General features: G+C 48.1%; 1 protein-coding gene across 1 annotated transcript in view; it reads left to right on the forward strand.

The window, feature by feature from the left end:
• GRB2 (growth factor receptor bound protein 2) overlaps positions 1–16,541 on the forward strand; it is a 73,150-nt gene extending 56,609 nt beyond the window's left edge. The window contains exons 3-6 of the mRNA XM_059149784.1: positions 6,025–6,122; positions 12,390–12,512; positions 15,075–15,243; positions 16,004–16,541. Of these exons, the coding sequence (XP_059005767.1) occupies positions 6,025–6,122; positions 12,390–12,512; positions 15,075–15,243; positions 16,004–16,189 (576 nt within the window). The 3' untranslated portion in view covers positions 16,190–16,541. The remainder of the gene's footprint in view (positions 1–6,024; positions 6,123–12,389; positions 12,513–15,074; positions 15,244–16,003) is intronic.
• Positions 16,542–21,672: the final 5,131 nt, after the last annotated feature.

Below are 21,672 nucleotides of genomic sequence, written 5' to 3' on the forward strand. Positions count from 1 at the left end.
TGAGGCTCGATCCCAGGACCCTGGGATCATGACCTGAGTGGATGGCAGATGCTTTAACCCACTGAGCCACCCAGGCGCTCCCAAACAAGCAATTTATAAAAAAAATACTTGCCTACCATTTTCCTAAAAGATACCTTTTCCAATAATTTGTGTAGAAAATCAAGTGCAGCTCTTATCTCCCAGTATCTATGTAGAAGAGACAGGGAAAGGAATTAGCGATCGTAATCCTTGAACTCTGCATTTAAAATCTTTTTTGAAGTGAGCCCAGAGTGTCCTGGTGGTGTGTTTTCAGAGTAAAACAAAGAATCCCAATCCTCTTAGTTTGAATACTGTTGGTATCCGTGAACAGCATTACATTGAAGATACCAGATTTAGTGAAGGTAGAACTTAGTCCTCCCCAAAATTGCCACTTTATGTTTGACCTAATATTTTCATGTGTAAGTCAGAGTTAACTATTGTGAAGTACGTTTGTCCACTAAGACAGCTGTACTGATTGCTACACTGCTTATCACATTTTCTTACTTAATCATCTCAGTAACCCTGGGAGATGGAGGTATTAACCACCACTTTCTAGGTGGGGGAAACTAAAATTTAGACAAGGGTCATGTGCCCAGTGTCACATAGTTCACTGCTGAGATTGGAATTTGAACTTATGTGTTCAGTCTCTTGAATCCAGATCAGGTGGATCATAAGGGACCTGAGACCTAAATCTTTAACCCTTTTTTTTTCTTAACTGTTTGGAAAGCTTTGACGTCCTATTGGTATAAATGGAAATTTGCATTGCTTTAAGAATGGTCTCAGATTGAGAGTGAGGGCAGTGGTGAATATTATCAAAATCACATAATACAGAAGAGTAGAATCACACAGTAAAGAAGTCTTCACTTCTGGAAATTTTCCCCCATAGAATAGTTACGGTAAGCTATCATTTTGGGGTTTTCTGGAGTCTCACTGTGTTGTTTTCTCCTTTCCTATGTATTTTTGGAGTGTGAAGTTTATACCCAAGGTATATGAGGAGGCCCTGGTGTGATTTTCTTATGTACGGACCAGAATATTACTATGTTCTCTTGACTGAAATTTTTTTTTTTTTTTTAAGATTTTATTTTTAAGGGGTACCCGGGGGGCTCAGTGGTTTAGGCCTCTGCCTTCGGCTTGGGTCATGATCTCAGGGTCCCGGGCTTGAGCCCTGTGTCAGGCTTTCTGTTCAGCAGGGAGCCTGCTTCCCCCTACCCCGCCTGCCTCTCTGCCTACTTGTAATCTCTGTCAAATAAATAAAAATCTTTTTTTAAAAAAAATTGTATTTTTAAGTAATCTCTATACCCAACATGGGGCTTGAACTCATAGCCTGAAATCAGGAGTCACATGTTCCACCAACTGAGCCTGCCAGGTGCCCCTGTATTTTTAACTTTTAGTTGAAATATGATATGCATATACAAAAGTTCACAGACCCTAAGTATCCAGTGAATTCTCATAAACTGAACACACCTAGGTAGCCGGCATGAGTCAAGAAATACAGCTTTACTGACACCCTCAGTGCCCCCATTGTGTCCCCCTCCATTGACTGGAATATTTTGTTGTTGTTGTTGTTGTTATAAAGATTTTATTTATTTATTTGACAGAGATCACAAGTAGGCAGAGAGGCAGGGGCGGTGGGGGTGGGGGCAAAAAGCAGGCTTCCCGCTGAGCAGAGAGCATGATGGGGGACTTGATCCCAGGACCCTGACACCATGACCTGAGCTAAAGACAGAGGCTTTAAAACCCACTGAACCACCCACGTGCCCTGATTGACTGGAATAGTTTTAAGTGTCCTGTATAAGCGTCACAGCATTCCTCATTTTTAGGTCTCTTCCTGATTTGGGCTCTGACATTATTTTCAGTCTTTTTGCAAGAAGGAAAAAAAAGACACTGAAACTTGTCACTTCCTCCTTTCATAATCTCATCTTCTTGATCAACTTGCTTCCATTAAACTAGAGTATTTTGTGTGGCTACAGGGTCCTAATTTGAGGGACTATGAAGGTTGGAATCAAACCTGCAGCTGTGGGGTAAAACCTAAAGATATTTCCTGAATGTCCAAGACTGAATGAAAATTTGGTTGTTGGATGCTGCCCCAGCTCAGGGGGAATGAATGAGTGAGTAAGTGTGCCTTCCAACACGGGGAGTGGAGATGGAACTTCCTCGTTCTCGGAACTCTGATGAGGCTTTTTACATTCCGCGTGAGGGACGCGGGTGCTCCCCGTCAGTCCGCAGGAAACAGAACAGTCTGTGTCGGCGCAGACTCACCCGCACGTGGTTCTCAGGCTTCTCGTCGCCTCCTCTGCCCCACTGGGACCTCACTTGGGTTAGTTTGTGTCTTTTGCTGCTTTAAGTGTTTAGGCATTTGAATAAAATTTAATTTGTAAGTATCTGTTAAGTCATCAGAGCTGCAGGGTTTGCATGTTGTGCTGATGGGTGAGTGGAGCCACTGGACGGGAAGGCCTGGTGCCTGGCTCCCGGGGCGGCCCAGGCTGGCAGGGACGCTCTCTCCCGGGCTTTGCCTCCAGCAGAACCAGTCTTCTTAAGTTCTAGAGTAAAGAAGTTCAGAGGCATGCACAGCAAATTTTGACTTCCTGGTAAAGTGATATTCTAGATACTAGAATGTTTCAGAGAACCAACATTTTAATTATTCACATACATTAAAAATAAACTAAGTGCATTAATTCCCGTATTTTCCTGTCTTCCTGGGGAGAAAAGCATACTGAACACCAGGCGATACGTTTGTTCTGCAGAAACCATCGTTCTAAATTGGTGCCAAATCTGCATGTTGCCCCATAAAATATTAAGGGGAGCATTTTTAGGGGGCTTGCTTCTATCTTCGTAAAGATGGTAGGAATGCGCAGCTGTACGAACTAGCATGCAGCAACGCAGTTCTCCTTTTCTGCAAGGTTGTTGGCCCCAAATTAAAACTGGTCTTTTCTAGGTGGTTACCTTACTCTGTTTTGATGCCCAGACGGCCCTGAGTCACTGACTCTACTCTGTCTTCCAAGAAATCTGTAGCGTAAGATACACGGCGCACCACTTCAGGACCTTTAAAGACATTTTGAAAAACTCTTCATAAGGCTACAGGTTCACTATTGTTATTATAGGATAATGCTTTAGATATCAATTACTAGGCCACATTTTTCTTTAAACCCTTCTTTTTGGTAAAGAACAAAAATACTGTCCTTAAGCAACTTTCAAAATCTCTCCTTTGCTCTCATGCTGTTGAGTTTCCTGTGACACCTGCACAGCCATGAGCTCCCTTCTGAGATCACTGCCTCTCAGGTGATACACATATTGGTTATATCGTTGCAGGAGTTAATAAAATATGATTTTTTTTTTTTCAAAGGGAAAAACTAATGACAAGTTTTCATCGCTGAGGCTGCTGGGATTTACCTGCAGCTGTGTTGTTTGTGTTTTTTTTTTCTTTTCTCAGATCTCTCTATTCACATTTATTAGCTCTTGCGGGATTTGCCACTTTAACCAGTGCGAACCTTTTTTTTTTTTTTTTTTTTTTTAATTTTTATTTATTTATTTATTTGACAGAGATCACAGTAGACAGAGAGGCAGTCAGGCAGAGAGAGAGGGAAGCAGGCTCCCCGCTGGGCAGGGAGCCCAATGCGGGACTCGATCTCGGGACCCTGAGATCATGACCTGAGCCGAAGGCAGCGGCTTAACCCACTGAGCCACCCAGGTGCCCCGAGTGCGAACCATTTTTAACTTACGACCATCACAAGTCAAAAATGCTTGTAAGAGCGCCTGGGTGGCTCAGTCAGTTGAGTGTCCAACTCTTGGTTTCAGCTTGGGCTGTGATCTCGGAGTTGTGGGATCAGGCCCCACACTGGAGCGTGGAGTCTGCTTGGGATTCTCTGCCTCTCCTTCTGCTCCTCTCTCTCTCTCCCCCCACCCCCAAATTAGTAAATAAATCAGATCTTTTAAAAATACATTTAATATACCCCTAACCTATGAAACACCATAGCTTAACTTTGTCTACCTTTTTTTTTTTTTTTTTTTTTTTTTAAGATTTTGTTTATTTGGCAGAGATCACAAGTAGGCAGAGGGGGAGGGGGGGGAGCAGGCTGAAGTGGGGCTTGATTCCGGGACCCTGAGATCAAGACCTGAGCCGAAGGCAGAGGCTTTAACCCACTGAGCCACCCAGGCGCCTCTAACTTTGTCTACCTTAAATGGGATCAGAACACTTAGAGTAACCTCCATTTCGGTGGAATCCTTTAACACAAAGCCTGTTTCATAATTGAAGCGTAGACTGTCTCACGTAATACACTGAGTGAGAAGCAGAGCGGCTGTGGAGCAGGATGGTAGTCAGTGCATTGGCTCTGGACCCTTCCCTGGCTGCCTGGGAGCTTCAGCGGCCCAACATCATGAGCGAGCACAGGACGGTGTATTACTAGCCCAGGGAATTATCAAAATTCAAAACTGGAAGTACGGTTTCCACTGAATGCCTATCACTTTTACTCCATCATAAAGTCAAGAAATCATAAAGTTGAACCATTGAAGGGAGGGACTGTCTGTACCTACACATCACGCATTCTGATGAAACAGTCCAAGTTCTGATATGGTAAAGAGTACGGCGTCAGTCAGTTTCTTGAACAAATCATTTTGTAAGGAATTTTATCAACTTTCTTGGCGGTACCTGGCCGGCTAAGGCAGAAGAACATGTGATTCTTCATCTTGCTGTCATGAATTCAAGCCCCATGTTGGGTGTAGAGATTACTAAGAAAAAATAAACAAACAAACTTAAAAAGAACTTTACCGGCTTTCTAATAGAACTTTGTTGCATAGTGTAGATTAACTGCCGCTGTACTAGTCTATCTCTACTTTTTTGTGTTTAGCACTTTTGAGTTGGGCTCATATTTCTGTTTTCTCTCTTAAGCCACCAACTTTTTAAAATGCCTCTGCCTGGGCGGAGTCTTAGGGCACCTGGGTGGCTCAGTTGGTTGACTGTCCTGACTCTTGATTTCAGCTCAGGTCATGATCTCAGGGTCGTGAGATCAAGCCCCACATAGGGCTCTGTGCTGCACGTGGAGCCTGCTTAAGATTCTCTCTATCTTCCTTTCTCCCTCTGCCCCTTCCCCCACCAGAAATAATAAATGCCTTCTGTCCTTTGCCTTTTGTTAGAAATCTAGAATTCAGAGGTGGCTTTTCTACTACACCTATTCTATTCCTTGTGCTACCCTGCGACGTCCTGGCCTGGCCCATCCGTGTAACGAGGAGTAGTCTGGGCCTTCAGATCTGTGCGTGATGTGCTAACACACAGCCTTGAGTAGTCATGTCGCATTTGTAGAGAGTGCTTCCAGTCTGGGAGTGCAGTGTTACAGTTTTATAGTCTCTGGATCTTCCCCCCTGAACTGGGCTAGTGGTTGTGCTTCCAGCATTCCCTAACTCAAGCCCATTGTGGCCCTGAGGGTAAGTGGAGTAGGACTTGCGGTGCTTTTTCGCTGGGATATGCTTTGTATGTGAGGACACCTTGTGGGGTGGGGCCTGCTAGCAGCAGCTGGACACCTGTTTGGTGGCTGACCCGGGACTGGATCCCTGTGATCCTGAAGTTGGCCTAGAGGAGCTCTAGAGAAGTCCTGAAGCTCTCCCTGCTGCCTGCTGCTCCTGCCTTCCCCGGGAGAGAGCAGGCTTATTTAGTCCCTGGGGGGGCCCCTTCATTCTCCAGCACCAGCGCTTGCTGGTTTCCGGAGACTTCATTTCACCTGTCCTGCTCCCATCTGCTTTCCTACCGAGGGGTTAGTGCTAGAGGTTCGGGGGTCAGAGTCTCTTTTTGAGAGACCATTTCTTTTACTTTTACTTTTACTTTTAATTTAATTATAACTGTAAGAGTTGATGTGCTGGTTGTTTGAAGTCATGTGATGTCTTGGATCATGTAACTGATCATACTTCAGAGAACCAAACAAACCTAAATGGCAACATAATTGTCTTAACGGCTGCCTTTTTTAAGAGTGTGAAAAGGAAATGATTTGATTTCCCCCCCTCCTTATTTCTTTTTAGGTTTTGAATGAAGAATGTGATCAGAACTGGTACAAGGCAGAACTCAATGGGAAAGATGGCTTCATCCCCAAGAATTACATAGAAATGAAACCACATCCGTAAGTTGGACGCTACTGGTCTTCTAAGAGTCAGACCCATCTGCTTATTTCAAATAATGTTTTTATTTTAATTTATAACGTTTTTAAAATTGAAGTCCTTGGGATGGTTGTCATACGTTTTACTCTGTCTTCCCAGAGAATTCACAAAGCATGTTTATTTTGCATGTTAATAGTACAATATAATAATATTCCATGCCCAGCACAGAGCCCGCTACGGGGCTCAGTCTCACGACCCTGTGATCATGACCTGAGCCAAAGAGTCAGACTCTTAATTGACTGAGCCACACCGGTGCCCCAGTGGTGCATGTTTTAGACTGATCTTTAATGAAGTAGTTGTTTCGTTTAAAACAATAGTTTCTATGCTGATACATAATAAAGTACATGTCTTGGATTGATAATAGCTGTCAGTGATCTTCAAATAATAAAACTATAGAAATGCCTTTCCGTGATTCTTTTTCATAAAACCCCTGAGGCCAGATCTCTTTCATAATTCTCCATTTTTTGAGTCTTAGAAAGTGTACTTATCACATGGTTTTGTTGATATGTTTGATTGCCCTATAGGACTGTATCTTAATAATCTTTGTATCCCCAGAGCAGTGTTTGGCAATATAATAGGTTCTCAATAAATGCTTGTTATAATTAGTATTCTTGCCTACCACTTAGGGTTCCCACTTCAGAGAATTCAAAATAATCTCCTACCCCAGGCCATTGAGAGCAAGGAACTTTTTTCTTTTCTTCCTCCCTCAGAACACCCCCCACACACACTCAGTTTATATTGGTGTGTGACGTGGTGGGGCTGTGGGAACCCTTGATGTGGTGGGGCCGTGGGAACCCTTGACGTGGTGGGGCCGTGGGAACCCTCACCGACCACCGTCTTCTCACCCGCGCCCTCCACCTCCTCCTCTGGCCCTGCTCTTCCTCCAGCGGCAGTCGCTTCTGTCCCTCGTACGTCAGGTTGCTGAGGCTCAGTGCCCAGACTAGAATGCCATTGGGACAAGGAGGAGCAGTAGTTTCTGTCTCCCTAATTTAACACAAATGATAAGTGAGACCTTTGGATGACATGACCCACCCTGAGTGGCAGCCAATTGGTCCCTCTCCTTGTGTCACTGCTCTAACGTGTGCCTGTCCTGTCTCTTCTCCGGAGCCTCCAGAACAGAGATCTTAACTGCATCTGCTCGTACACAGCTCAGTGTCACAGAGTTCAAAGGGGGTCTTCGATCATCTAGTTCATTCCTCTTTATCTTAAAAATTAAGAAAGCTTCTGGTATTTTTATTTCAGTGCCAGTAATTTATGAATTTGGTTCACTTTGTAGAAGACAGTGTAGAAAACCATAGAGCAATATAGGAGTTTCTCCCCATGTACCTCGCCCTTTTGGAGGTTACCCCCATGGCAATTAAATGTAAGCCAATTGCTGGCTTTTTTTTTTTTTTTTTTTTTTTTTTTTTTTTTTTTTTTTTTTTTTTTTTTTTTTTTTTTAAGTAGGTATAAAAAAATCTTCAAAGGTGTATGTAGCAGGGATTCCTGGCTTCCTGTCGGTGGATTAATAATGCCCTTTGTTTGAAGTCCCTGTAACACTAGATTAGAGGGTTTATTTTTTGTAAGATTTTATTTATTTAATTGAGAGAGAGGGGAGAGGTCAGAGGGAGAAGCAGACTCGCTGCTGAACAGGGTACCCACCCCACCCCCACCCTGATGCAGGGCTGGATCCTGGGACCCGAGGATCATGACCTGAGCCAGAGGCAGATGCTTAACCAGCTGAGCCACCCAGATGCCCAGATTAGGGGCTTACACACATCATGCCCAGTTACTAAAATGTAGGCACACGTGGTAGTGACCAAGAAACTCCAAAAGATAAACACAAGACTAGTATAGATGTCCTGAGAAGTGGACTAAGCACAGCTTTGCACTCTTGTAGCCACTTAGTGTCTGTGTGTGCTGTGGGGACTGTGTGGGCTTTTCACGGACAGCATCACGGAGTGCGCTCCCCAGGGAGAGGCAGTTGGTAATGGTTCCTGGGAGTGGGAGCGGCTCTGGATCATACAGTGTGGCTCCTCCCTCTGTCCAAATACACAGATATTCTGTATACATCTGTTCCTTCAGTCAGTCCTCAAAATAGACGAAGCGTTGGCTAAACTATATGTAAAGGACAAGATGATAAATATTTTAGACTTTGAGGACCATATGCAGTCTCTGTCATTTCACGTATTCTTTTGAATTTTTAAAAAAATAACCCTCTAAGGGATGCCTGTGTGGCTCAGTGGGTTAAGCAGCTGCCTTCGGTTTAGGTCATGATCCCGGAGTCCTGGGATTGAGCCCCACATTGGGCTCCCTGCTCCACAGGGAATCTGCTTCTCTCTCTCCCTTTTTCTCTCACTCGCTCACTCTCTTAAATAAATAAATAATCTGTCTAACGTTTAAAAAAAAATTAATTAACCCTTTAAAAATTTGTCAAAGTGGGGCACCAGGGTGGCTCAGTGTGTTAAACCTCTGCCTTCAGCTCAGGTCATGATCTCAGGGTCCTGGGATTGAGCCCCACATTGGGCTCTCTGCTTGGCAGAGAGCCTGCTTCCCCCTCTCTCTCTGCCTGCCTCTCTGCCTACTTGTGATCTCTCTCTGTCAAATTAAAAAAAAAAAAAAAAATCCTAAATTTTTTTTTTGTAAAAGTCAGGGCACCTGGGTGGCTCAGTTGGTTAAGCAACTGCCTTTAGCTCAGGTCATGATCCTGGGGTCCTGGGATCGAGTCCCACATCGGGCTCCCTGCTCAGGTGGGAGTCCGCTTTTCCCTCTGACCCTCTCCCCTCTGATGTTCTCTCCCTCTCTCAAATAAAATATTTTTTAAGAAAAATTTTGTAAAAGTCAGAAACTGGACATATTTGGGCCAAGGGCCCATAGTGTTGCTGGCTTCTGCACGCGATCCAGTAATCATGGAAATCAACCTCAGTTCCTTTTCATTTTCGTATTTCCAGGCTGAAAGGGAATTCAGCAGAATATCATACTCTGTAATGTTTATATTAAATAAAATGCCTATGGCTCCGTGTCCTTGTTTTCCTTCGGATTGTTTGAAATGACATAGGCCATTTGAATCCGACTGTTGAGAAAACACAGGAAAGGCCTCCTTCCTCAGAAAGCACTGGTTACTGCCCCAGTTGCCTGATTGCTGGGTTAGCCCCCGAGGAAGACTCTTGCCCTGCCTCACCCTCTGTAAAGGTCCACTCTAAAGAATTCTGGAAGGAGAGTTGATGGGAAAGCCTCCAGGGGAGCTTCCGTGCTGGTGTTTTTTGCAGAGTCTAGCTGAAGGGCAGGGAGTGCTTACCCCCCCCCACCCCCGCACCCTGGGCAACGCTCTGAAACAGGAAACCTTATTGCTGAAGGGACCCGTGGCCATGGGGCGGCCGAGTGGTTGGCCTTGCGGGCACACATCGTGTTCCAGGACTGCTCTGTGACTAGACATCCAGAAGTACAGGGTCCATGTCCCTCCCGTAGCAGCGGGAGAGCACCGAGCACCAAGCCCCCCCCCCCTTCAGTTTTTGCTCGGAAGCGGGAAGTCTCCAGTGGAGTAGGACCTAATACAGCTTTCGAGGTAACAAGTTAAACGCAGACGAGGAAGCAGTTACTGGCTGCTGTTGGAACACACTGTCTTGCGCATTGGGGGTGGGTCCAGATCCGAGCTTTTCACACTGGGTGCATATGGATGGAAGCCTGTGGAATGTCATGAAGAATTAAATTGGAAAATGAGCCATCTCCTCCAGTTAGCTTTCTCTTTTGCTATTTGTGTTGTAGTACAAACCCATCTTTTAAAGATTTTTAAAATTTTGACTGTAGCCACGTAGTTACACTCATCACTGTTGAAATGTCTTTTTTTTTTTTTTTAATATTTATTTATTTGACAGAGGGAGAGAGAGATCACAAGTAGGCAGAGAGAGAGGAAGGGAAGCAGGTGCCCTGCCGAGCAGAGAGCCCGATGTGGGGCTCGATCCCAGGACCCCGAGATCATGACCCAAGCCGAAGGCAGAGGCTTAACCCACTGAGCCACCCAGGTGCCCCTGTTGAAATGTCTTAACGGAGAGTGACCGCTCTTCTTCATGCGGTGCGGTACCCTTTATGTTGTGGGACATCCTCAAGAGAAAGAGGGACAGAATTTAGTAAAAAATGGAGACAGATACAAAAGAAGGCTTTAATAAAATGGTCTGCAGCTGATTTTCTATTTTTCAGTCTGGGATTTTGTCTTGGAAAGTTCCAGTTTAGAGTCTCTATTTCACTGAAGTTTATCTTTTTTTGCTGAGAATAAAACCGAGCTCATCTTCAGCTGGGGGCTGGAAAGCCCTGCAGCCAAGTCCGCGTGCGCATCAGACACGGAGCGGGCCGAGGACCGCGCAGAGCTGCCCGCACTCTGGGGAGCTGCGGCGGAAGTCTTTTTTCACTTCCTGAACATCTAGGCAGTTTTAAAAATTCATAGTCATTATTTTAAAACGGGGGTGGGGGAAAGAAAGGAAAATACCTGCTTGGTGGGCCGCTGTTGGCGGCTTGGGAGGAGGAGAGGAGGGCTGCGGAGTGACTTGACCCCTCCCCACACCGTGTTTATTGCCCACAGGCGAGTCACAGACTTGAAGGCTCTAGAGATTACTGGAGACAGTCTCCCAGTGGTCTCAGTATCGCCCGCCGGCCTTTCCTAGTCCCAGATGATTCTGTTGTATCAATGTGTAATTTCTATTGTGTGGCCTGACTTCCAGGCACTGGAGGGCTTGTCTTTGGTTTAGTTCTAGAAGCTAGATCCTAGCAGCTGCTCAGCAGCCTGGTGGCATTGTAGTCCTCAAAGTGAGAAAGACACAAGAAGGTCGATTTAAGAACATTCAGAGATTAATCCAATTAATGGCAGCTTCTGATCAGATCCAGCCAGCAGCTCACCTCTTTCTGTTTGAGGTTTTTTGGTTTGTTGGTTTGTTGGTTTGTTTGTTTAAGATTTATTGATTGAGGGCGCCTGGGTAGCTCAGTGGGTAAGCATCTGCCTTTGGCTAAGGTCATGATCCCAGGGTCCTGGGATCGAGGCCCTCATCGAGCTCGCTGCTCAGTGGAGAGCCTGCTTCTCCCTCCCCCCTCCCCCTCTCTCTGTCAAATAAATAAATAAAATCTTTTAAAAGATTGATTGATTGATTGATTCAGAAAGAGACTGTGCAGGGGTAGGGAGCAGACTCCCTGCTGAGCACAGAGCCAGATGCAGGGCCTTGAGGCTCAATCCCACGAGCTCATGATCACGACGAGTCGGACACTTAACTAACTGAGCCACCCAGGTGCCCCAGATAGGTCTTTATTAGCTATAAGTAATATCACTGCTTTTGAAAATAACAGCACTTAGAGACAGATTTGAAGAGAGAACACTGTTTCGGCAGTTCACCCCTCCTAATTAGTAATGGTTTTCATGTGAAATAGCGGCTGTGACTTTAAGCTTTTCTCACTGTTCCCGCTCCTCTCCCCCTCCCTCCTCCCCTTCCTCCTTCACGGGCCAGTTGCACCCATAGTTTTGCCTGAATTCACCCACTTGTGGCCAAGGTGAATTCGCACTGGGTGCAGAAGAACCTATAACCTGTTTCAGTGAAAAAACCAAGTCTTGCTGCCAGCTGCCTCTGTGTAGGATCAGCTGTGATGTCGCTGCTGGTGCCCAGAAGTTCCTGGCAGTGATGGCAGAGAGAGGCCTCGAGAGGGATGTCACAAAATCTGCCTTTGTGACAGCAGAGGCTTCTCTCTCAAGGCCTGAATCTCTTCACCTTGGGCTGTTACAAGAAGTAGCCCCGTCTCCAGTTTCGGGGCCTTCCAGTTTCCTGCCTCTGTTTACTTTAATCCCACTGTAGCAAAGCTTCGACCTTGTCAAAAGGCTGCGAGAAGAGGCCTGTCTCTTAGACGGTTCTTCCAGTGCTTCATACTGATAGACCTGGGCTTTCCCTGGTGCCCTAAGTCAGTAGGGAGCCTGGTGGGCTCCGGCCCAGAAGGCCCAGCTTTAAGTATCTTTCTCTTTAAGAAGAGTGGCCCACAGTCATGCCTCATGAGTCACTTTCTGGAGAGTAGGGTAGGGTAAAGGCATTTGAAGGGAGATGGTCCGTGTCTCGAGAGAGAAGCCGACTGAGTGGTTTGTGGGACATGTTGACACTGGAGGGTGAAAAGGGGGGCCCCTTCCTTTGGCAAGAAGTGTTCTGTTACTCACATTTTGGAGGCTGGATATCCCGTCTCTTTATGGGGAAGCAGATGTTGACTGGTTTGTCTTCCTTCCTTAGGTGGTTTTTTGGCAAAATCCCCAGAGCCAAGGCAGAAGAAATGCTTAGCAAACAGCGGCATGACGGGGCCTTTCTCATCCGAGAGAGTGAGAGTGCCCCAGGGGACTTCTCCCTCTCTGTCAAGTAAGTACTTCCCGCTCTGGTCCCCGGAGGCCTCTCCCTGCTGATGGGAATTGTGTCTGGCTACACACACACCGAAGGTTGCCAACCGATAGAGGTTTAGCCTAAATAGTGGTTTACTAAAGCAGAATATTTTACATTAAAATAGTAATTTCTGGGGGGAAAAATGCATTGTAAAATAGTAATATCTAGCTGCTCTTAAAAATCCGTTCTTCCAGTACGGAGTGTCGGTTCCCGTGTGGAACAGTCTTCAGTTGGTCACATTTTCCCTATTCCCCCATGCCTCCACTGTGCCCTCCGCTTGCACATGCCTCTTTCCTCGATTGGCCTCTAGGGGATCCCCACCGCCCTTTCTGTCAGTATGACTGGTCACCTTTTAGCTGGTTTGGGGGACCTTTACCAGATGTCTAGCTTAAATCCTCCACCACCGTCCTGGGCCTCTCAATTGAACTTTAAAAGGTTACCACAAGGGTGGAGGAGTGTTTTGCTTTCCCCAGTGGTAAAATGTGCAGAGGAGCTGGTAAGCAAGGAATGGGGAAGGCAGGGAGTTTACCACCCCAGGAATTGTGGAGAACCTAAATTGGAATTTGAGGATTACAAGCACATCACTTCTCGTCTGCAAAATAAGGATTTTTAATCAAATTGTCATTTCCATGTGTGTTTTGACTCGGTCCTTTCTAGGTAATATATTGCCACAGGAACCCCACATCACTGGGTGTTATATGTAAGTGATGAATCACTAAATTCTACTGAAACTAATACTCTACTATATGTTAATGGACTAGAATTTAAAAACTTGAAAGCGGGGGAGGGGAGACTCAGATCACTGTCATAGATCACCTTGATTATTTTTACATGAAGACCATAAGATAGTTTATTTGCCATTTGCACACAATGTAAAGATTTTTCCATTTTCAAAATTGATCTTGTTTCCTCTTAGGACCAGTATAGGTTTTTTGAAATGTAGATTTAAACTTAATTTTTATATTTTTCTCAGTGAAAGTATGGGAGGTGGTTTTAGGCCACATTCACACCACCACACAGATACGTGTCCAGTAGAAGTCAGTTTTTAGTCCCAGCATGAAAATATTAAACCGGATCTGTCATCTGTTTTCCTTACATTTCACACTGACCCAAGTGGAAAACAGTCCAGAACGGGGAGTGCAAGCAGTTACTCGCGAGTGAATTGACTGACGGCCGCACCGGGGTAGCCAACCGTGTGCCGGGGAGGCCTTGATTACACCAGTCACTGCGCATGCTCATGTGGTAGCTGCTGGCGAGCTCCCAGACCATTATTCCATTTTATCAAATAAAAACTTAAAAATCCATGCGTTTATTGTTTTAGAAATAAAATTTGAAACAGATGTCATTACCACCTTTAACGACACAAAGACCTTCTCAAAGGAGGTTCCAGAATCCAATCTCTAAAACGTTTCTCTAGTCTCAGGATGGGAGTCAGTGATGAAAAACACCATGGCCGGTAACAGGCCCTTGTCTGGGACCCTGTGCACCTTGTGGAAACCGTCTGCATGGCAGCCGTGGGAGTGGGCTTCTGTGGGGCCAGAAACGTGGTGTGGGTGCGTCTGCCTTCCTCACCGCGGACTTGGATCCGAGTGAAAAAGCAGCTCCGGTTCTAACACTTGGGATCGCCTACTTGAAGCCCAGTGCTGCCACCTACTGGGTGGTTCTTAAGAAGTCATTTCTTTCCCCCTTGAAGACTGAAGGAGAGGAGACAGGGTGTCCTTCATTTACATGTCTTCCTAGAGCGCCGTTGGAGGCCTGGGTGCTGGGGTCCGTGCCAAGGACCCAGCAGCGAGCAAGACGGGCAGAGCTTTGCCTGGTTGTCGGGGGTGGTCCGCTCCCAGTTGCAATCCCACTTCTGCGGGCCTGCGCAAGGAAAGGCGTGTTACTCGGTGATGGAGAAACCTCTCGGGGCACCGGGTACCTCGGCCTCTTGTATTTATTGGCCCACGACGTTCCATTCTGAGACCTTTCGCCCATGAGTAGAACTAAAATCCCTAAACGGAAAACGTGATCTGTACTCCATTTGCAGGAGAGCTATTGAAAGTGTGTCCAGTCCCTCCAGCTCTTCTCCTGGCCCACCTCTTGTAGCTTTTAAATATCACCTAAGGTTTTAATGGGCGTTTGTTTGGTTTGGTTTTTGCTTGAAAAGTTAATGAAGTCACACTCTTCCTTGAGTAAGACTCTGTTTGGCTTGGTACAGTGCAGGGCGCGTGGAGACACGGCATAGGTGAGGACATCCTTTATTTTACAGACATCTTCAGAATTGACCTGATGGACAGGGTTTCCCTCTCTGGCAAGGAGTCTTACTGTTGTCACTGGTGATCATCAGTCCCCCGGAGGGCTCTCTGGAGCACTCAGCGTCCTAACTGCAGCCAGGGAGCTGTGTTTGTGCTGCAGTCTGGGGCCCCTTGGGCCGTGAGAAGTGTTGCCGGAATCCGAGTTCTCACAAGACGCTTCCTTGATCTGATGGGCACACGGCCCCCTGGTAGCCGGGACCGAGCCCTCTGACCTGCTTTCGTTTGTGTTCTGTGCCCTCCCCAGGTTTGGAAATGACGTGCAGCACTTCAAGGTGCTCCGAGATGGAGCAGGAAAGTATTTTCTCTGGGTGGTGAAATTCAATTCCCTGAATGAGCTGGTAGATTATCACAGATCGACATCTGTCTCCAGGAACCAGCAGATATTCCTCCGGGACATAGAACAGGTGCCACAGGTGAGCCTCCTCGGGAGATCGGGATCATCTCCAGCAATTAAGAGTAGCTCCTCGGGCAGGCGCCTTTTTGAAGGAGTCCTGGGCCTTCTGTGCTCACTATTCAAAGTATTGCCTGTAGTTTGTGTTACGGGTGTGTAGAACGAAACAAAATGGTTTTGCCTTTCCCAGAGGCTGCCCTTCTAAGGCGGTGCGTTGCCAGGTACCACCTATGTCTCTGTGGGAAAACGGTCTTTAACGCCCTCCGCTGATGTATCCCCGGAAGCAAGTACTGAGGCGAACCTCGCTTTGGAGGTTCCCGTCTTCCTGTGCCTGCAGCCCCAGCGCTGTGTTAGGAGGAGCCCCGCCTGACTGGAGTCAAGCTCTTGACCTTTCGACTCCATAAAACCTTAAGGACTTCATAAGCAATAAACCGATGGGAACTGAAGCCTTTTCCAAGCCTGGGGTTGTAAACCAGAGCCTGGCTGCTGTTGCCCAAGGTCCTCCCTGACGGCCCGCGCTCGCTTCCATGCCGTGGCGGACGAGCCCTAGCACGTTCTGGCCTGTCAGGAGCCATGGTGAGCGTAGCCTGCTCCCACGTAGGGTAGACCGACAACCTGGAAAGATAAACAGCGGTGGGGGAGGGTAGAAATGGGAGGTTGTCGCGGGAAACGTGGAGGAGTCGGCACACGGCGGTCGCGCTCCCGTGACCAGTCCCCCCCCAGCAGGGGGCTGGCCGTGGCAGAGACCGAGCAGGTGTTCTCTCCCCGCCCCTCTTCTGCAGCAACCGACGTACGTCCAGGCCCTCTTTGACTTTGATCCCCAGGAGGATGGAGAGCTGGGATTCCGCCGGGGAGACTTTATCCACGTCATGGATAACTCGGACCCCAACTGGTGGAAAGGGGCCTGCCACGGGCAGACCGGCATGTTCCCCCGCAATTACGTCACCCCCGTGAACCGGAACGTCTAAGAATCAAGAAGAGATTATTTAAAGAAAGTGAAAAATTTCAAACACAAAAGAATGAAACCCACGAGCTGCCTTAACAGCAGCCTGTGAGGGAGCTCAGAACACCTGTCGGGGTCACCTGGTGACCCTCTCACTTCGGTTGGAACTTTGGGAGGGGTGGGAGGGGGCGTTGGATATAAAAATGCCAAAACTTACCTATAAATTAAGAAAAGAGTTTTTATTACAAATTTTCACCGCTGCTCCTGTTCCTCCTTTGTCCTCTTTTTCATCCTTTTCCTCTTCTGTCCATCAGTGCATGACGTCTAATGCCACATATAGTCCTAGCTGATGCCAATAATAAAAGAAAAGAAACCAAGCAGGCTGGTATTTTCTCTCTGCAGAATGTCTGTTGTAGTCGAGTGACTGAAGGAAGGACAGCCGTGGCTGGGTTCCTCGTGCGCACGCAGGAGAGGGCAGGAGAGGGCGGCCGGCCGGCGGCCCTTGCTGGGCGGCTCCTGCCAGACGGGGGTGGGGGGCAGCCCCCCGGCCGCCAGGGTCTTGCGACAAAGTTGGAAATGGAGCGCGGGGGCAGAAGGAAGGACTGTCCCCTCATGGCTTCCTGAACAGAGTCAAACTAAAAACCTTGGTCTCTTTTCTACGTTGTTTTCCCTTCCACATGGCATTACTGAGCATGTTGGTTTTTTCCTAGTGCCTTTTTCCTTATTTCAAGAGTTGCTTATGAGTGGTGTTTTTTTATTTGTTTTAAAATAAGTTAAAGACAGTCCGGAGCTTTTTCAGCCCATTTGTCTCCTCCTCTGTGTAAATAGTCCTCCCCCGGGGGAGGGGAGAGCAGGTGGAGGAGCCAGGCATGGGTAGGGGGCGCGGGCAGGGGGTGCGGGCAGGGGGCGTGGGCGGTCTGCCTGTTCTCAGCCATGAGTCTTTAAGGTTTAGCTTTAATGTTTGTCAGCCCTCTGGAGTCCGCTGTGGCTGTCCCGGGGGTGCCGTGCCGGCCGCTGCTGGGGAAGGAGGAGATGGTCCGGCTCTGTCCAGCGCTTCCCACCTCGGACTGGATCTGGCTGCGGGGGGCTGTGAGAGCCCTTGACCTTGCGAACCCGGCTGTTGCCTGCCCCTGCTCCGCTCCAGCGCCCCCCAGAGAAAACACCCTGGAGCCTGCAAGTTTCAAACACAGGAGAGCCTAAGGGACTTCAGCTGTCGCTCTGTGACCGGATCGGGTTATATACTGTGTTCCTACACTGAGGTGGAGCCTGGGAGCTTTCATTTTTCTTGCTCTGAAAATCCGAGGTATCCATTCATGGCTTTCATCATCTGTGTCCCCTGCCTGACCTGCCCGGGTGAGCACGAGGGCAGCGTGCGGGCAGCAGCCGGGTTTTCGAGGCTCCGTCTGCAGTGGGCTGTGTCTGTAGCTGCTGCCCCTTCTCCCCCAAGCAAGTGTCTCCGTGAAGCAGGGGCGGTTGGGGAAGGACGAGTGGGAAATGTAGGAAGGCCAAGGCCATCGCAGAGCTCCCTCTTCCGCCTTGTCAGCTGCCTGTCCCTCGCAGTGATGTGCCTGTGAACTTTCTCCTCCCGATCCCCTGCCCGCATCAAAAACAGGGCTCCCCGGGAGCTGGTGATGGCCTTTGGGTTCTGAAGTGGCCGATTGGAGTCTCCCCTGGACTCTGCTTATGGAGCCGGACTCAGCCTGGAGTGCTCAGGCCCCGGAGGCAGCTGCTCTTCAGGACAGAGCGCCCGCCCTCTCGCTCTCTTTCTGGTAGCTTCTTTCCTCGGTGATGATAAAAGGAATCTCTGGCATTCTACACCTGGACCATTTGATTGTTTTATTTTGGAATTGGTGTATATCATGAAGCCTTGCTGAACGAAGATGTGTGTGTATATATTTAAAAAAAAATCAGTGTTTAAATAAAAAGACCTATGTACTTAATCCTTTAACTCCGCGAATAGCATTTGGTAGGTAGTGATTAACTGTGAATAATAAACATCCAATGAATTCTTCACTCTGTATCTTTTCTCTTTATTCCCCCCCCCCTTCCGCCTTACTTAAAATAAAAACCTAAAAGCCATGTCAAGCGTCAGGCAGGACTCCCATGTCCTCTTTTCCCGCTAGCCCAGCTCCCCGGGGGTGCGCATGGATCTTGCTGGGCTCCGAGAGTCGCGCGGCCCACACTCAGCGGCTCATCGGAATCCCTGGGGCTTGTTCACAGTGTGGACGCCCAGCCAGCGCCCTCGGGAGCTGGGAGATGGTGGCTGAGGCCAGGCCTAACCACACCGTGCCGGCTGGTATAGACCAGACGGTGGTATTTAGGGAGAGCATGGACAGAAACTAAACCCAAGCAATTTCCACTTAGGTTCTTGGTCCCGTTCGTAAGTAGAGTGTGTTGTGCTACCTCATGGGCAGTCCCCTACTTGGGTGGTAGTTGTAACTTCGCTTTTCTGCGATGACCTCGGTGATGGAACTTGACCTGACACCGTCCTGCTGGACACTGCCGGTCTCACAGACCACCTGTGAGCTGTGCTGTGCAGATGCTTCCAACGCGGGGCCACTGAGGTGAGAACTTCAGGCCGTGACCACCTCGGTGAGACTGTGCTCTCTCTGACTCCTGGCCTCAGAGTAGCATCGTAATTAATGGGAAGGTCGATGCTTTTGCACGGTTCGGTCACAGGCTTCTTTTTTTTTTTTTTTTTTTTTTTTTTTTTTTTTTTTTTTTTAAAGATTTTATTTATTTATTTGACAGAGAGAGATCACAAGTAGGCAGAGAGGCAGACAGAGAGAGGAGGAAGCAGGCTCCCCACTGAGCAGAGAGCCCGATGCGGGACTCGATCCCAGGACCCTGAGATCATGACCTGAGCCGAAGGCAGCGGCTTAATCCACCGAGCCACCCAGGCGCCCCCGGTCACAGGCTTCTTGCTGATTCTATCCCCTTCCGCCATGGAGCTGTAATTCCTGGGAAGGCATCTGGGTGGGAGCACCTCGGGGAGGACTCCACCGTGGAAAGCTCATCTGCGGCTGCTGACAGAGGTACAGGTGGGCAAGTGGCCTCGAGGCTCCCTCTTCCTGCGCTCACTTCAGTGACCTGCAGCAGCTGGAGCCCAAGTGCACCTGCTCACGGACCTGGGAGTTTGTCACAGACTCCTCTTCAAGCGAGACTGTAGAGGGGACCATAGTGACCAATCCTACCCAGGCCTTCACGGCAGTCTGCAGCCCCAGACCCTGCCTTCTGGTCCTCCGGCATGGTGGTTGCGGCCCACCCAAACGGTTGATGTTGGAAAGAGGTCAAGGCAAGGGGCACAAGTGGCATTGACCTGCTGACCATAGGGGATCTTCAGGCTGAACTCTGCTTTACCAAAGTGCCTGGGTAACTGGGAAAAATGAGAGTGGGACTGTATCTGGGCACCCTGGGAACACTTTCATTCCTAAGACACTCAACTGCCATGAAATGCAAATCCCCCAGGTCTGAGCTCTATTTTATATTAAAGCACAAGGGGATACTGTGTATGTTCTTAGAGGATACTGTGCGTTCATTGGGGGGCTCTTAAGCTTAATCCCAGGGACCATAGGCCCCTCCCTCCAGCCAGAGCCCTGTGGCAAGGGAGCCCTGTGCTTACTACCAAGATGGCTGACAGGAGAATCCTGAACCACTATTGTAACTGGGTCTATCTGTCGCTGTTAAGGAAGGAAGAAAAATCCCGTGTGCCGACAGCTCGGATATGCTGTTGACTAACCCACTTGGTACTCAGAGCCTTCCAAACACTACTTTTTTTTTTTTTTTTCCAAACACTACTTTTAAAACAGTTTTAAAACTCATGTCCTGGGGTGTGGGTTTTTTCTTTTTTCTTTTTTTCTTTTTCTTTTTTTTAAATAATGAGACTTGGGGATTTTTTTTTTTTCTTCAGCAAGAGTAGGAGCATGTGTGTGGAGGGTGATTGGGGGCTGAGGGACAGAGAATCTGAAGCAGGCTCCATGCCCAGCACAGAGCAGAGTCCCACCACCTGAAATCATGACCTGAGCTGAAATCAAGAGTCGGGCACTGAACCAACTGAGCCACCTAGGTTCTCCACCGCTGAAGATTTTATTTTATTATTTTTTTAATAGAAATGGCTTTACTTTAAAAAATATATATTTATTTATTTGAAAGAGAGACAGAGCATGAGAGAGAAGAAGGTCAGAGGGAGAAGTAGACTCCCTGCTGAGCAGAGAGCCCGATGCGGGGCTCGGTCCCAGGACCCTGGGATCATGATCTGAGCCGAAGGAAGAGGCTTTAACCCACTGAGCCACCCAGGTGCCCCAAGGTTTTTTTTATTTTTAAGTAATCTCTACACCCAATGGGGGTTTCAACGTGTGCTTTCCCAACTAAGCCAGCCAGGTGTCCCCAGACATGTGAGGATTTTATTAGATGAGATTACTGAGTGGAACAAAATGCTCCCCTGTCTGTGGCCAGATTCTGCCATAACTTACTTTTTGCTACATTGTAGTTCTTCAGGTGATTTTTTTCTGTCACTGCACAATATTATTTCCTATTACTACTGACACAGTTAGTTGTTGTTGTTGTTGTTTTTTAAGATTGCTTTTCTTTTTTAATTTAAAGAGAGAGCATGAGTGGGGATGGGGAGGAGCAGAGCGAGAGAGAAAGAGAAAATCCCAAGCAGACTCCGCACTGAGCACTGAGCTGAGCACAGGGCTCGCAGCCCAAGGCAAGGCTCAGTCCCACAACCCCAGGAGCATAACCCAAGCCCAAATCAAGAGTTGGATGCCCCCAGCGGACTGAGCCACCCAGACACCCTAAGGTCATTCATTTAAAGGCATACTATCTCCCGTCTGAAAGATACTGCTTGAAACTAATGTAATCTGTATGATAACTGGAATTAAAAACTTAAAAAAAGATATTACTAAGACAGCCTTGCAAGACTTGATTGTGGCCCATCCCATAAGTAACACTGGTCTCCGGTCTCCAAGGAGAGTCTTACTTTTAAAGACTGCATCCCCTCGTCAGATGTACCCAGAACTCCGGTTTAGAAAGCTGTCACTGCAGCCATCCTGAGTCCGATAGGCCTCCCACAGGACCACCGGCGTGTCCTCTCTGGGCGTGTGCAAGAGCCCTGGGGCATGAAGGGCACAGGCCAGGGCCATGCTCTCGGTCCTCCCCTGGTCTGTCCTCTGCTGAGGAATCAAAGGGCACCGAGTGCCTCCCCTGCTGTGTCCTCCCTTTCAGGCCTGTTGACCACGCCTGAGCCATTTTCACGGTCAGCTGGGTTCCTGGGGCCTGGGGTGTTCTCTTCTGCTTTGAGCCAGTGGCACACACCCGCCCCTCCAGCTAGAGGCTGAGCGGAGCGCATTTCCTTTCCCATTTCCACCACTGCTCTCAGTCGGCCTGAAACTGGAAATAACCCTACTTGAGGCTTCTGCACCATGATACCGACGCTGCCTCCGAAGCGACTCCCCTGTGGGCCTGCGAGCCGGTGCGGGAGAGAATTTCAAAGTTGCTGTGGGGTGT

The sequence above is a fragment of the Mustela lutreola genome, chromosome 15 (assembly GCF_030435805.1).
Source record: "Mustela lutreola isolate mMusLut2 chromosome 15, mMusLut2.pri, whole genome shotgun sequence".
NCBI lineage: Eukaryota > Metazoa > Chordata > Mammalia > Carnivora > Mustelidae > Mustela > Mustela lutreola.